At 40.4% G+C, this 12,668-nt stretch overlaps 1 protein-coding gene across 1 annotated transcript in view; it reads left to right on the top strand.

Annotated features, from left to right (window-relative positions):
* TENM1 (teneurin transmembrane protein 1) overlaps positions 1–12,668 on the top strand; it is an 811,134-nt gene that overhangs the window by 728,368 nt on the left and 70,098 nt on the right. The window contains exon 26 of the mRNA XM_045995540.1: positions 8,363–8,517. Within this exon, the coding sequence (XP_045851496.1) occupies positions 8,363–8,517 (155 nt within the window). The remainder of the gene's footprint in view (positions 1–8,362; positions 8,518–12,668) is intronic.

Here is a 12,668-nt window from a genome sequence, read left to right as displayed (position 1 = left end):
GGATTTAATGAGATATAAAAGTAAAGCATAGTAAAATCCAGTTTTTGACCTCAAGGAGTTATTGCCTGGACAGAGCACGATTGGAGAACTCACATTTTTAAAATCCTCCCAAAACAAAAACCAGCTTCTGTAGGTTAGAAAACAGAGTTAGAATGAACTGGAGTTTGTGGGTAAGGCATTCCGGAAAAGAAACATCTTGTAGAAGCCCTAAATGGTGAATAGGATTTCAGTTGGTAAATGTAATAGTCAGGCCAAGCTAACTATATGGAAAAAGGAGGGGAAAAAAAGAAAAAGAAAACAACATGCACACTCAGTGGCTTAACAAAAACAGTACATTTTTTCTTGCTCACATCGTAGTGCAAATGGGTTGCCCTGGGGAGGTGAGAGAAACCTCTGCCTCAAGTGGTAATTCAGGGAACCAAGCTCCTTCTGGCTAGTAACTCAATCCCTCTGTATCTGGGTAGGCTGCGTGGGAAGAGGGTGATCCATAGAAGAGCTCAACAGAGGTTTTGTTAGGGGCCAAGCCTAGAAGTAGCATACATCACTTCTGCCCACACCTAACTACAGAGGAAGTCGGGAAATGTAACCTAGCTCTATTCTCGAAAATAAAAATAGGGTGACCTGAATACATAGCATTGTCTCTGCCATACTAAAGGGGGAGGGTTTTCTGAAGGAAGGACAGGGAAAAGAAAGGTGGCAGACCAAAAACAGAGTTGAGTTCACCTGGGACACCTCCTTTTCTGGTTTGATTTGACTGAATTTGGTGAATTTGTCACAAATTTTGAGCTTTGATCATGGTGGGGACAAAAGAGGCTGCATTCTTAGCAAGTATTGTATTGTCAGCCATCCAGGTTATTTCATTTTCCAGTGATGAAAATCACAACTACATTTGATTATCTTTGGTTTTACAGTGCTAGTACCAGACATAATTTTTAATAGACTTTAGGTTTTAGAGCAATTTTAGACTCATAGAAAAATTGAGCAGAATCTTCATACATTGAAACTACTCTGTATGTTACTCTAATGGTAGATACATGACAGTATACATTTGTCCAGACCCATACAATGTCCAACACTAAGAGTGAACTCTAATGTAAACTGGGGACTTTGGGGTAATAATGATGTGTCAATGTAGGTTCATCAATTGTAACAAATGTACCACTCTGGTGGGGGATGTTGATAGCGGGGGAGGTTATGCATCTCTGGGGGCTGGGGATATATGGGACATCTCTGTAGCAAGACATAACTTTTAACAGCTGTGCTACACTGGTTATTAGATTCACTCCAAGTTCATGGATCTTCTCTGCCCACAGCAGCCTTTTCACTGACATTATATTCCTCCTGATTATCCTCTAGCAAGCATCATAAATTGGCAACTCGGGGAATAAATCCAGTTCAAAAAAATAATTTTTTTGGCCCATATTCTATTTATTTAAGGAAAAAAAGATTGAATGCATTTATGTGGCATGTGCTCTTTTGTGAACCTCAGTTTTCCCTAGAACCTATATAGTCTAACAGCTGGCACCAACTTGTAAATTTATGTCACCTGCCTGACCCCTGAAAACATAGGAGTCTGTAACCCTTGTTTCTAGGGACTCCTTTTTATATGGTAGGTCATACTGTAATAGTCAAGTTACCAAGATCCCCATCACATGGAAATTCTGAGTACTGCCTCAAAATCCACCAGCTTTGTGGGGGGTGAAGCCACAGAATATCTTTGAAGGAAAATTCTGAAGAGGTCCAAGAGATCCACAGGAATATAAGAACTCTTAACCATCTTTTGAGAAGGGTCATTAGTCACTCTGACAATTTAACAAAAACAATGGACCATCTCCCCATACACAAAATACTTTGCAGATAATTTCATGGAGTTTTTTGAAGCCTCTGAAACCAGTCTATACACCACTCCTGTGGTAAGGTGATAGATTGCCCCATTTAGGCTTCATGGAAGAGGGATTAAGAGAATGGGCATTGAACTCAGACAAATGAGCTAAATCTAGAATTTTCTAGGTAGGTAACCTGGAGTTATTCACTCAACCTCTGAACTTCTATTTCCGCATCTGAAAAATGACAATAATACCTACTCCACAAAGCTGCTATGAGGATTAAATGAGAAATGGTTGTAGAGAATCCAGCCCCATGCCTGGAATACCATAATAGTCCCAGCAAATGAAAATGGCTATTATTAAGTGTTATTAGATAGCCTTCATGGGTTTTCAGTGGCGCTTACCTAGATTTCACACTAGGCTCAACAGGAATTCAACACGGCCATTCAGATTTTGCTTATGTGTCACTTACTCCAAGAAATCACTTGTGACCTTCCTTTCCCCGGCCCATTCCCCAATGTTGCTCCCACGGCATCCTGGACTTGCTCTAAACTCTTGCTTATCTCAAGGTGCTGTAATTGCCTTGCCATTGATTCCTCTCCCCCACCAGCTTCTGAGTTCTGTTTTATACTACTCTGCTGTACTTCGAGTGCCTAGCACTGTACCTGACATATAATAGACACAAAATAAATCTAATAACAAATCAGGAGAAAGAACTTCCCCAGTAAGCTTTTAGAAAAATAGTGGTTGGTGGACATAGGAGAGCCCTTCATTCACTCTGCCTTGCCCTGAAGGTAAAAGCTTTGAGAGGATCAGAAGAAGATGAAGAGAAGACAAATGCTAAAAACTGGTCTTTCTTTCCCTTGGAATTCTTGGTTAACTAACCCGAACATCTATGGTTCCTTATGATACCTCTGAAGGCCTTTAGAAAGTATGTTCTGAGCCGTGAAAGAAAGGAATTTCCAGTCAGTAGAATATTCATTTGAATGCTTATCATTTTTAATTTGTATTTAAATTCTTTGGAAATTGACCTTTACTGTTTAGAATATACTGTAACTTTTTTATTAAATAATATCAGAATGAATAAGGCACACCATTCACTAGTCACGTAATATTATAGTGAGTTTTTTAGAGTCTCTTGCTGAAGAAATCCTGTTCTCATTGTTAAGGACACACTGAAATCGCTTCATCTGGTCATTAAGCTCTGCCTCCTTCCAACCCTAGTGACACACAGATATTTGTAATTCCTCCAAGTTCTAGAAGCTCCATTTAGGGGCTGCCTAGCAAGAGAACTTAATAGGCTTACTGTGCAAAAGTAACTTGACCCTTTCTGATCCCAGTGGGTAATTAAGTGGACAGTAATCAGATCAGTTGGAGAATGGACTTTTCTGCCCCTTGGAGAATTTCCATATAGACCAGCATATGATACCAATTTTCAGAGAAATGGATTGCACATAAACAAAGCAAAAATTTAAAGTGCTCTCTATGATCAACAGGTAATGTCAGTTACACAATTTAGCATTCTCAGTGTTGGAGATTGAGCTGATGCCATATCGCGTTTAGGACATTTCTGAAAGTTTATTTTAACCATTTATCTCTGTATCATAAAATTAAAGAGCACATTGTGGCAGGAAAAAAAACAGTATTTCGGTTTTCTGGTTGCTAGGGCTCTAGATGGAGAGAATTTTATGACTACTTTCCAAAGCCTATATTCTGAAAGAAGGTTCATTTTTAATATAGAAATAATACAAATGTAGGTGGCCTCAACAGCTGTAATTTTATAAATTAAATACAAAGATGCCTTCTGCCAACATTTGAAATTGGCATTCTGCACAACCAAATACTCTGATCTTCGCTGTTAACTAATTTAAGATTTGAGCCACTGTTTCCGGGCTATTAACCTCCACATCTGGACTCACAGTGACCTCACGTCAGGAAATCCCTGCCTGCTCCAGTATCGATCAGCAGTGTCCTCTTCCCCAACAAGTGATACATTTATTAGTAACTGTCCAGGCTGCCCTAGCTTTAGGCAATTGTCTTCTTCAGAATTATAGTATTTATTCATTGGAGGATAATAAGACAAGGGAAGAAGTCAAATAATTTCGCCTGTAATTTGCAGCTGTTTCATATAGAGCTATGCTTCACAGAGAAAAGAGCCTGCAGTTCAGATATTATATAATGTCCCCTACTTTGTATAAGATGTGGGGAATAATTTTTTTACAAGATGCACTTTATTTATGAGCAGGTCCTTCCATAGAAAGAGCTTGTTAGGGCTTAATGCTGATGAATGGAGACAGCACCATTCACACTTCCAGGTTATGGTCTGTCAGTGCTTTCATTATATGCACTAATTTACAAGGATTTATTTATTTTCTCACAAATGTAAAAATGTGCTCCAAGCTAAACATGCTGTCTGGGCATCTGAGCCCAGTGTTTTCTTTACTGGAGGTGGGGTGGTGTGGGGACTCAAGCTGTCTGTGTTTTTCTTACCTCCCCCCACCCCCGCCCACTGCCTAACCTTGTGGCAACATCAGAGATCTATATATTTTTGCTTGCTCTAAAAATGAATAGTGGTTAAATTTTTAAACCCTGGAAGTGGTCTTCTCAATGCAATTTAACTGCTATCTTAGCCAAAGACTGCGCCTTCCATTGTGTTTTTAAGTGACAATGAAAATGCTGTCAGCAAGCACATCAACGGATGTGGCCGTTGGAACAAATTACACCCACAGAAATAGGTACCAAATTTTGGAAATCTGGGTACGACAATATCAAAACACGAAAGTCAGTTGCATCTGCAGATCTCACTAGCCCCAGATGGCTTTATGTGCTCTGAAATCACTCACATCCCCGTCCCTGAAAGATAAAGCTTAAAATACATGGGGCATGTGCCACCTTCTCCCACTCAGCCTAACAAACAGTAATAGATCATGCTGAGTGCATCATTGACTTCCCTGGGCTACAACAATACTCATTATGGGAGGGGAGACCACTCCCTCCCAAGTAATGGCAAAAAGAATTCTTTTCCTGCCTGAGAATTTCAGTTTGGTTTTTAAACTTAGTGAAAACTAAGTACCCCTCAATCCTCACCAGTGAAGAGTTTGTAAAACTAGCTGTTTGAGGATTCTGTTTGTGTGCATATTGGTTGGTTGGTTGGTTGGTTGGTTGGGAAAGGAAAATGAAAATATGTACATATAAAACATACCTAGATGCATTAAGAAAACATCTATCACACAGTCCCTCAAAGGCCTTTCTACTATTTCCTTTTCAACTCCAAGCATAACTCCATCAAATTTAAAGAGTTTCAGGAAAAACGGACTCTTTTGTAATTTGGACCATGATCAAAGAAATTCCTACACAAATATATGAAAGGAGAATATCCTACAACCCGTCAGCCAAATAAGCCCTGAAGGCCAACAGTGAGGATTTAATAAGCCTCATCTGTGGAATTCAGCAGACGTGAACAGAGAGAGAGCAGTTCCCAGTGTTCAGAAGTAAACAAAAATTAAAAGTGGAAAAACCATGTTAAGTCCGGGATTATACTCCCTGGATCGGTACAGACTTCACCCTCTGATGGAGATGAGGAATGCAGTGGTCAAAGGAACAGAATTGTCCTTCCTGGTGTCCACACAAAGATGGAAGGAAGGACCCCCCCCCCACACACACACACACACAAAACCACTCATTTTGAGAGCAATACATTTATTTCTCTATATCTTTTGTGAACCTGTTCCAATTTTTAAGGAATACATTTATTTCTCTATACCTTTTGTGAATCTGTTCCAATTTTCAAGGGATTGGAAGCTTTAAATTTACTGCCTCCTCCTTAGAGCAACGCTTGCAGGATATTCCTCTTAGTTTCTATGCCTCTGGATTCCTTGTCCTTTGATATTCACAGAACTTGGCACAGTGACATTCAGTATGTAGTTGGTAAATACTTCATGATTTCAAACACTTCCAGTGGAGCTACTCTCAGCCTTTCTCTCTCCAGCCCTGAGTCTTGATCTTTCTGTCTATCCTCTTGTGACAAATTTAACTTTCACACTCGCTGATATTTAATACAGAGGTCATAGAAGTTAATCATAGGCATGCCACAAAACAGACTAAATAGTAGGCACTCGAGATATTGATTTTGCCAAAACAAAAAGCAGAGGTGCCCCTTGGTTCGTCCTCAGCCCCAATGACCTAGAGGTGTAAGAAATGCTTGTGTGCCACCATCCTTTGACCTACTCAATCTTAAAAGTCTTTTTAAAAATCTCCTTAACGGTCTTTCTGTATCTGCAAATGAAAAAGAGACTTATCAACATGAACTTTCCCTTGTTTGGACGTGCTGGTTTCCTTGGAGAGCCCTCCAAAACATAGACGAATTTAGAGCTATTCAAGGAAAGTTAAAATGAACCTGTAACTTTTATAGATATTAAGGATTAATACTTCATGAAGAACATCAGGGTTAATCAAAGTATACCATAAAGCCAACTCTTAATATTAACCTGCCAATGAATTAGTTCATCTAAAGGCAGTCTATTAAATTGGGTTTACAAACTGTCTTTAGGTGAGTTCACTCTTTACCACGGAGATGATTTTGTATGTGAATGTGCGCACACTCCAAAAGGACATGCTTGTTATCACAGATGTTCCTAACTTTAATATATATTCTGTGTTTCACGAGGTCCACTGGGTAAAGGAGAGGTAGGAAAAGACTAAATTGTAGACCAATTTTTAAAGTAATGCCATGTGGTTATTTTCAAGAGCACTATCAAAAGAACCAAGGGAAGCAGGAGTTGAGCCATATGTTCTTTATATGCGTCTGACACTTTTAAATGTATTATTTCATATGATATTTATAACAACCTAGGCAAAGAGTAACCAACTCATCCCAGTTTGTCCAGAACTGTCCCAGTTTTAAAACTGAACCCTGCCTCAGTCCCAAACTAAGACAGTTGGTCACCTTAGCTTAGGTAAGGAGGTAAACAGTGTTCTGAGACTTATTTCCGGCATGGGTGAGGAATCCCCCCATGCCACCAGCAAACAGTTCTCCCATGCCAGCTCTGTGCCCTACAGTTTCACTCAATTCTGACACAATTGACCCAGAGAAAAGGTCAGATCCCACAGGTTAAGGGCTCAGTCCCACAAAACTGCTCCCCACACACCTGTGCTTCTGGCCCACCAGCTATAGACTGGAGGTTCCAACAACCCCTTCTCTGGATTCAATTATTGAGCCAGAGGGGCTGACAGAACTCGGTGAAACTTTTACTTACTAGATCACTGGTTTATCATAAAAGGCTATAAGTCAGGAATAGTCAGATGAAAAGTCCGCATAGGGCAAATGTATGTGAGAGGGCCTGTGGAGTTTCTCTGCCTTCTCCAAGAGCGCTGCTCTCCACAGATCTCCATGTGTTCACCAACCTGGAAGGTCTCCAAAGCCTGTCTTTTTGGGTTTTTAGTAGAAGCTTTATTACATAGATAGGATTGATTAAATCATTAGCCATTGGTGACTGAATTCAGTTGCCAGCCCTTCTCCCCTTCACAGACATCTGGGGGCAGGACTCAAAGTTCCAACCCTCTATTCATGGATGGTTCTCTTGGCAACCAACCCATCTTTAGATCCAGTCCAAAAACCACCTCATTAGCATAACAAAAGACACCTTTATCTCTCCTGCCACTTTGGAAATTTCCAGAGTTTTAACAGCTCTGTGCTAAAAACAGGGACGAAGGCCAAATATATATTTCTTATTATAAATCACAATATCACAAGTAGATAATCTTTTCCATATTTTACAGAAGAGGAGGCTACAATTTAGGGACGAATGACTCAAAATCACACAGGAGTTGTAAATGATGTATTCAGTATTAGAACCCAAGCCTTCTAACTGCTATTATATATTTTCCAAAACACCAGGCTGTAATTAACACAATGTGTAAAATCTACTGTGAGAATTTTATTGGCTTTCATTTTTTTCTAGAAGTTTAACCATTCCCTTTGTGACACCATAATTTTGCTCTCCAAATGCCTCTGAATAGGTAACACAGAGGAAAAAACTCAGTCCAGTTTATCAGAATTATTACAAAGTCTCTGTGAGCTGAGTGTGAATTGATGACAATAAATTTAATCCTTTCCAAGTCAGTTATTTCTAATGCAACTATGAAAATAAGCGGTGGCCTGTGCATCTACAGCCTAAAAGGAATGTAACATACCCTGCCTCCTCTGTCTTTTCCCATTTATCTTAAAGAGGATTTTTTTTTCTGTTTGTGGAGCTAAGCAAGTATTGGGGGGGTGGCAATGTAAAGCTAGACAACCCAAAATGATTAGACCTTGCTTTATTTCCTCATGTTACATTTTATCATTTCTTCTCAATACACAAAGAAGTGAATGTGTGTCCGAACAAACCTCTCCCATTACTGTCCTGTCTGTGCTGAGCAAAATTGAATCCATATGTCTTTAAAATGCTTTTCCATTTCTGTGGCTTCTTTCAAAATACGGATCTTGGTGCAAATGTGGCCCACTAGATTACTAATGCTCATTTGCTCTTTCCCAACAGGCATCACAGTTGATAGGCATGGATTCATTTACTTTGTGGATGGGACCATGATTCGGAGAATTGATGAGAAAGTGGTGATCACAACTGTAATCGGCTCAAACGGTCTGACTTCCACACAGCCATTGAGCTGTGACTCAGGAATGGACATCACTCAGGTAGGCACCGCTGGTTTTCAGGCACTATCACCATTTGGCATCATGGAAATGGATAACAATTTTCTCATGCAGAAATTAGGTAGAAAGGAAGCCTGGTGTATCTGTTATAACACCAGATAGCCGAAGTTTCTCTTTCTATAAGTTACCTTTTTTCCTCCTCAGAAAAACTCACTTGGGAGTAGTGCTAGGTGGAATGTTGGCATAATAAGAATGAAGGCTTTCAAAGTTGAATCAATTGGAGGGTAAGGCCAGTCTTTTGTGGAGTATTTTCCAAGATATATAATTTTATTATTTTTAAGTAATACAGTAACTCACATTTGAAAAACAACTGATGATCGAAGTCCTTAGAAATCTTTCGTAATGTATATGTGAGCATGACTTGTTATTCATGTGTATGTAAACAGCTATCTTTAGGGCATTTGAAAGTCTTAAGCAGAAGTGACTTTCCCTCTGAGATCTAGTGTACATTTGTTTAGGAAAGCTCTTTCACAAAATAAAAAGGGAAATTCAGTGTAACGTTCACCTGAGTTGAAAATTCTGATTGTACCACAATTGTACAAAATTGGGATTTGACACATAGAGAGGTTATAGAGCATACAGCATAATCCCAGCACCCTGTGTGTGTCTTCCTTAGTCTGTGGACACGAAGAGGTTGGTATGTTGAATGAGAAAAATGGACCACACAGACTTCAAAGGGATTTTCGTGCTCTAATAGTCCATGAATCTGTGACTCTGGTGAAACAGACTATTAGATCATATTTTTAAATGAATTAGAGTAGAAGTTGAGAACTTTAGGGTTGGTTAGTGAGTGTATCAGACAGGGTGGTTTTGACTGCAAATAATGAAACATGTATCTAAAAATAGTTTCAACAATAAGTTCTCCTGATGTCACATGGTGTGATGGTCAGAGGTGAGAAAGATGCCAGCAGACTTCCTTCTTGTGACACATGGACAGGAATCGTCCTTATGTTGCATGGTTCTTGCCTCCACCAGACACTGGTGGAGTTCCCTTGAGGTCCCTTTAAAAGGGGAAATGGGAATCACCAAAATGGACTCAGACCCTCTGGAACAGGGTCACCTCCCCAAAGTCTATTACTACCTAATCCTTGAGCCAAAATCAGGCTTCTCTTGGCAAGGAATGGAGGGCTGCTGCATGGGTGGGCAACCAGTGATATCCTCCACAGTCAGGACATTACAGCTGCTTCATTCTTTGTACCACCTGGAACAAGGAAACTTAAGCGAACACATCATCTGGAAACCTTGCTTTGGTCATTAGCTCTATTCTCCCCTCCCATCTCCATCTTCCAAACATACACATGGCTATAGGATTCTAGAAATGTGCCTCTTTGGGTTTTTTTTTCTTCTCTATGTGCCCCTACCACACCCCAGAAAGGCAGAAAGTAGTCAGAGATTGTCAAGTACAAAAATAAAATGGAAATTGGAAGGCCTGGAAAACTGGCCCAATGAATGAACCATTCTTCAGAGAGAATTGAGTGGATCAGGCTGTCTAATCGTAGAGCAGCCTAACTTTCCATGATGCAAAATCCTACAGAAGGCAAGGAAAAAGAGCATTATTTATGGCAGTAAGGAAGGGTGTGAATGTGTTTCTATGGAGGAGGGGGACGAAAAAGAGAAGATGCACGTATATGATTCACTTGTGGGATATTTTTAACTTAAAATAGGACACTTAGTATTGCAATCAGTCAAGTCTAAACAACTTCTCTGTTTCTGTGTGGAAAAGTTATGCTCAAAAGAGAATTCTTTGTCTAAATAGAGCAAACATATGATCCTCATCACCATGAGAAGGGTTCTTTCTCACATGGCATTTGCTAGCCATAATTGCCACAATAAAAGCTATCTCATCCCTTTCAGGCTGGAGTGTAGCCCCTTGAAAAGGAGCCCTGGTAACCAGGAGACGGAATCACATTTTTGCTATGGCATTTCATTCCAAGCCTCAGTTTCCCCAATGCCCTACCTCCCTTTATTTTACAGAACTTCAGCTTTAGAAAAACAGTAGTTTTGGGGCTCCTAGGTGACTCAGTTAAGCATCTGACTTCTGCTCAAGTCATGATCTCAGGGTCCTGGGATTGAACCCCACATTGGGCTCTCTGCTCAATGGGGAGGCTGGTTTTCCTTCTCCCTCTGCCCCTTCCCCTGGCTCATGCTCCCTCTCTCTCTCAAATAAATAAATAAAATCTTTTAAAAAGAAAAACAGTAGCTTTGGGGGGTATAGGGGAATTTTGTGGGGCAGAATGGGAGGAGGGTATTAGAAATTAGCAAGACTGACTAGGAAAGAAAGCAGGCTTTATGTCCAAATTATTTGGCAGCTTTCTTTGCTGCTGTCCATTATTTCCTGTTCTGTGATTAAGCACCCTAAAGAATAACTAGAATTCTTCCTCTTAGGCTGGCACAAAACAATGAGCCTGTAATGATGTCTACCTCAGCGTCCAGATTATGACCCTCCACCTTTATTAGGGACTTGCTTTTCATGGTTCCGTTCCCTTAGTATGGGATTATCTCTGCTGCTTCAAATCCCATCCTCCATCCTCCTCACACCTCACCTCTTCCAGGGGATGCTTCCCTGATAGTTCTAATCCTCACTGTTGTTTTATTCTCTTACAAAAATTTAGTATCACCACATTTAATAATGTAATCTGTTCTCTTGTCATACTGTATCCAACTAGTCTACCAAGGTAGACTGTGTGTTCTTTGGGTGTGCATAATAAGTGCTCAGCAGACACAGTTAACACATAAACCAATACCAAAAGGACAACAGGGTGCAAAGAATATGGAAAAGTGGTGAGAAATGAAGCTAGAGGTACGTAGCAATGACAGGGTGAAGTTTTATCCAGTGGACAATGGGGAGCCAATAATAACATTAAGCAGAGAAGTACTGTTTAAAAAGATCATTCTAGGTATTGCATAGAGAATTATAGGAAAGGAAATGGTGTTATAGGCAGGGATTCAGAGGCCGTTGAAGTAATATATGTGTGATGGGGACACACACACACACACACACACACACACACACACACACATATATATGATAAGCACCTTGTCAAAAGACTTCTGTAAAAATTAAAACACTTTCCAGTGTTTTTTGGATGTCCAGATGATGTTTCTTTGGGATAGAACTCTGATGACACTGACCATGAAGCTGTTCAGTTTTATGAGGGTTACAGAGGCAAGCAATGATAATGACCAAACCTAGAGAATCAGCAGTATGGATCAAGAAACCTAGGCAGATTAGTGAATTATTGGTGCTAAAATCAAAAAACTTGTTGATTGGACTTAATTTCAGAATTAATGAAGTCCAGGTACGATGGTACCATTCTCTGAGATGAGGAACACAGGAAGAGGAAACGCAAGTTTGGGGGCAAGGGTTGAGTGACGGGCTCAACTCAGGGCATGTTGACTTTGAGGTGCCAAGGCAGATAAATATATCTTGCAGGCAATTGGAAACAGGTCTAAAGGTCAAGGCCTGAAATGGAGGTTAGATTTGGGATTCTCAGTCCACACATGCGTAAATAGGGTGATGGATGAGATCTTCCAGGGAGAAAACATGGCATCAGAAGAAAAAAAGAGAGGGAGAAAGAGAAGGCTTAAGACCAGACTCCCAGGACATCAATACTCAAGAGAAGTCTGAGGAGTGGGAGGCCACAAAGGAGACCAGAGGGGAACACTTGACAGGTAGGAGGAAAACCAAGAACATGGGCAGTCAAAAAGCCAAGGGAAAGAAGCTTTTCAAAAGGAAGGGAATGGTTAATATCAATTGCTTCTTTAGAGGTCACATAAAGGAAGCTGGGTTGTTTTTTTTGTTTTTTTTGTTTTTTTGTTTTTAAGAAGCCATTTGGTTTGACAGCATTCGTGACTTTGATAGGAGTGCCTGTGGTAGAGTGCTAATTAATTGGAGTAGGATTGCAGTGGTAGAGTGGGAGGTGAGGAAATGGGGAAAGTGAAAATAGATCACTTTTTTGAGATGCTTTGCTAGGAAGGGGAGGCTCTAGCATTAAAGCAGATCAGCTTCCAGGTGTGTGCAAATCAGCACCTGGGTGTGGCACAGGTGGACAAAACGTGGCGAATGCCTAGTGAACTCAGCTGGGTGAGGGCATAGAGTGTCTACCAGGAGAAAGCCAGTGTGTGGCACAGCT

The sequence above is a fragment of the Meles meles genome, chromosome X (assembly GCF_922984935.1).
Source record: "Meles meles chromosome X, mMelMel3.1 paternal haplotype, whole genome shotgun sequence".
Taxonomy (NCBI): domain Eukaryota; kingdom Metazoa; phylum Chordata; class Mammalia; order Carnivora; family Mustelidae; genus Meles; species Meles meles.
Note: the sequence above shows the minus strand (reverse complement) of the source record. Positions and strands in the feature narration are given on the sequence as shown.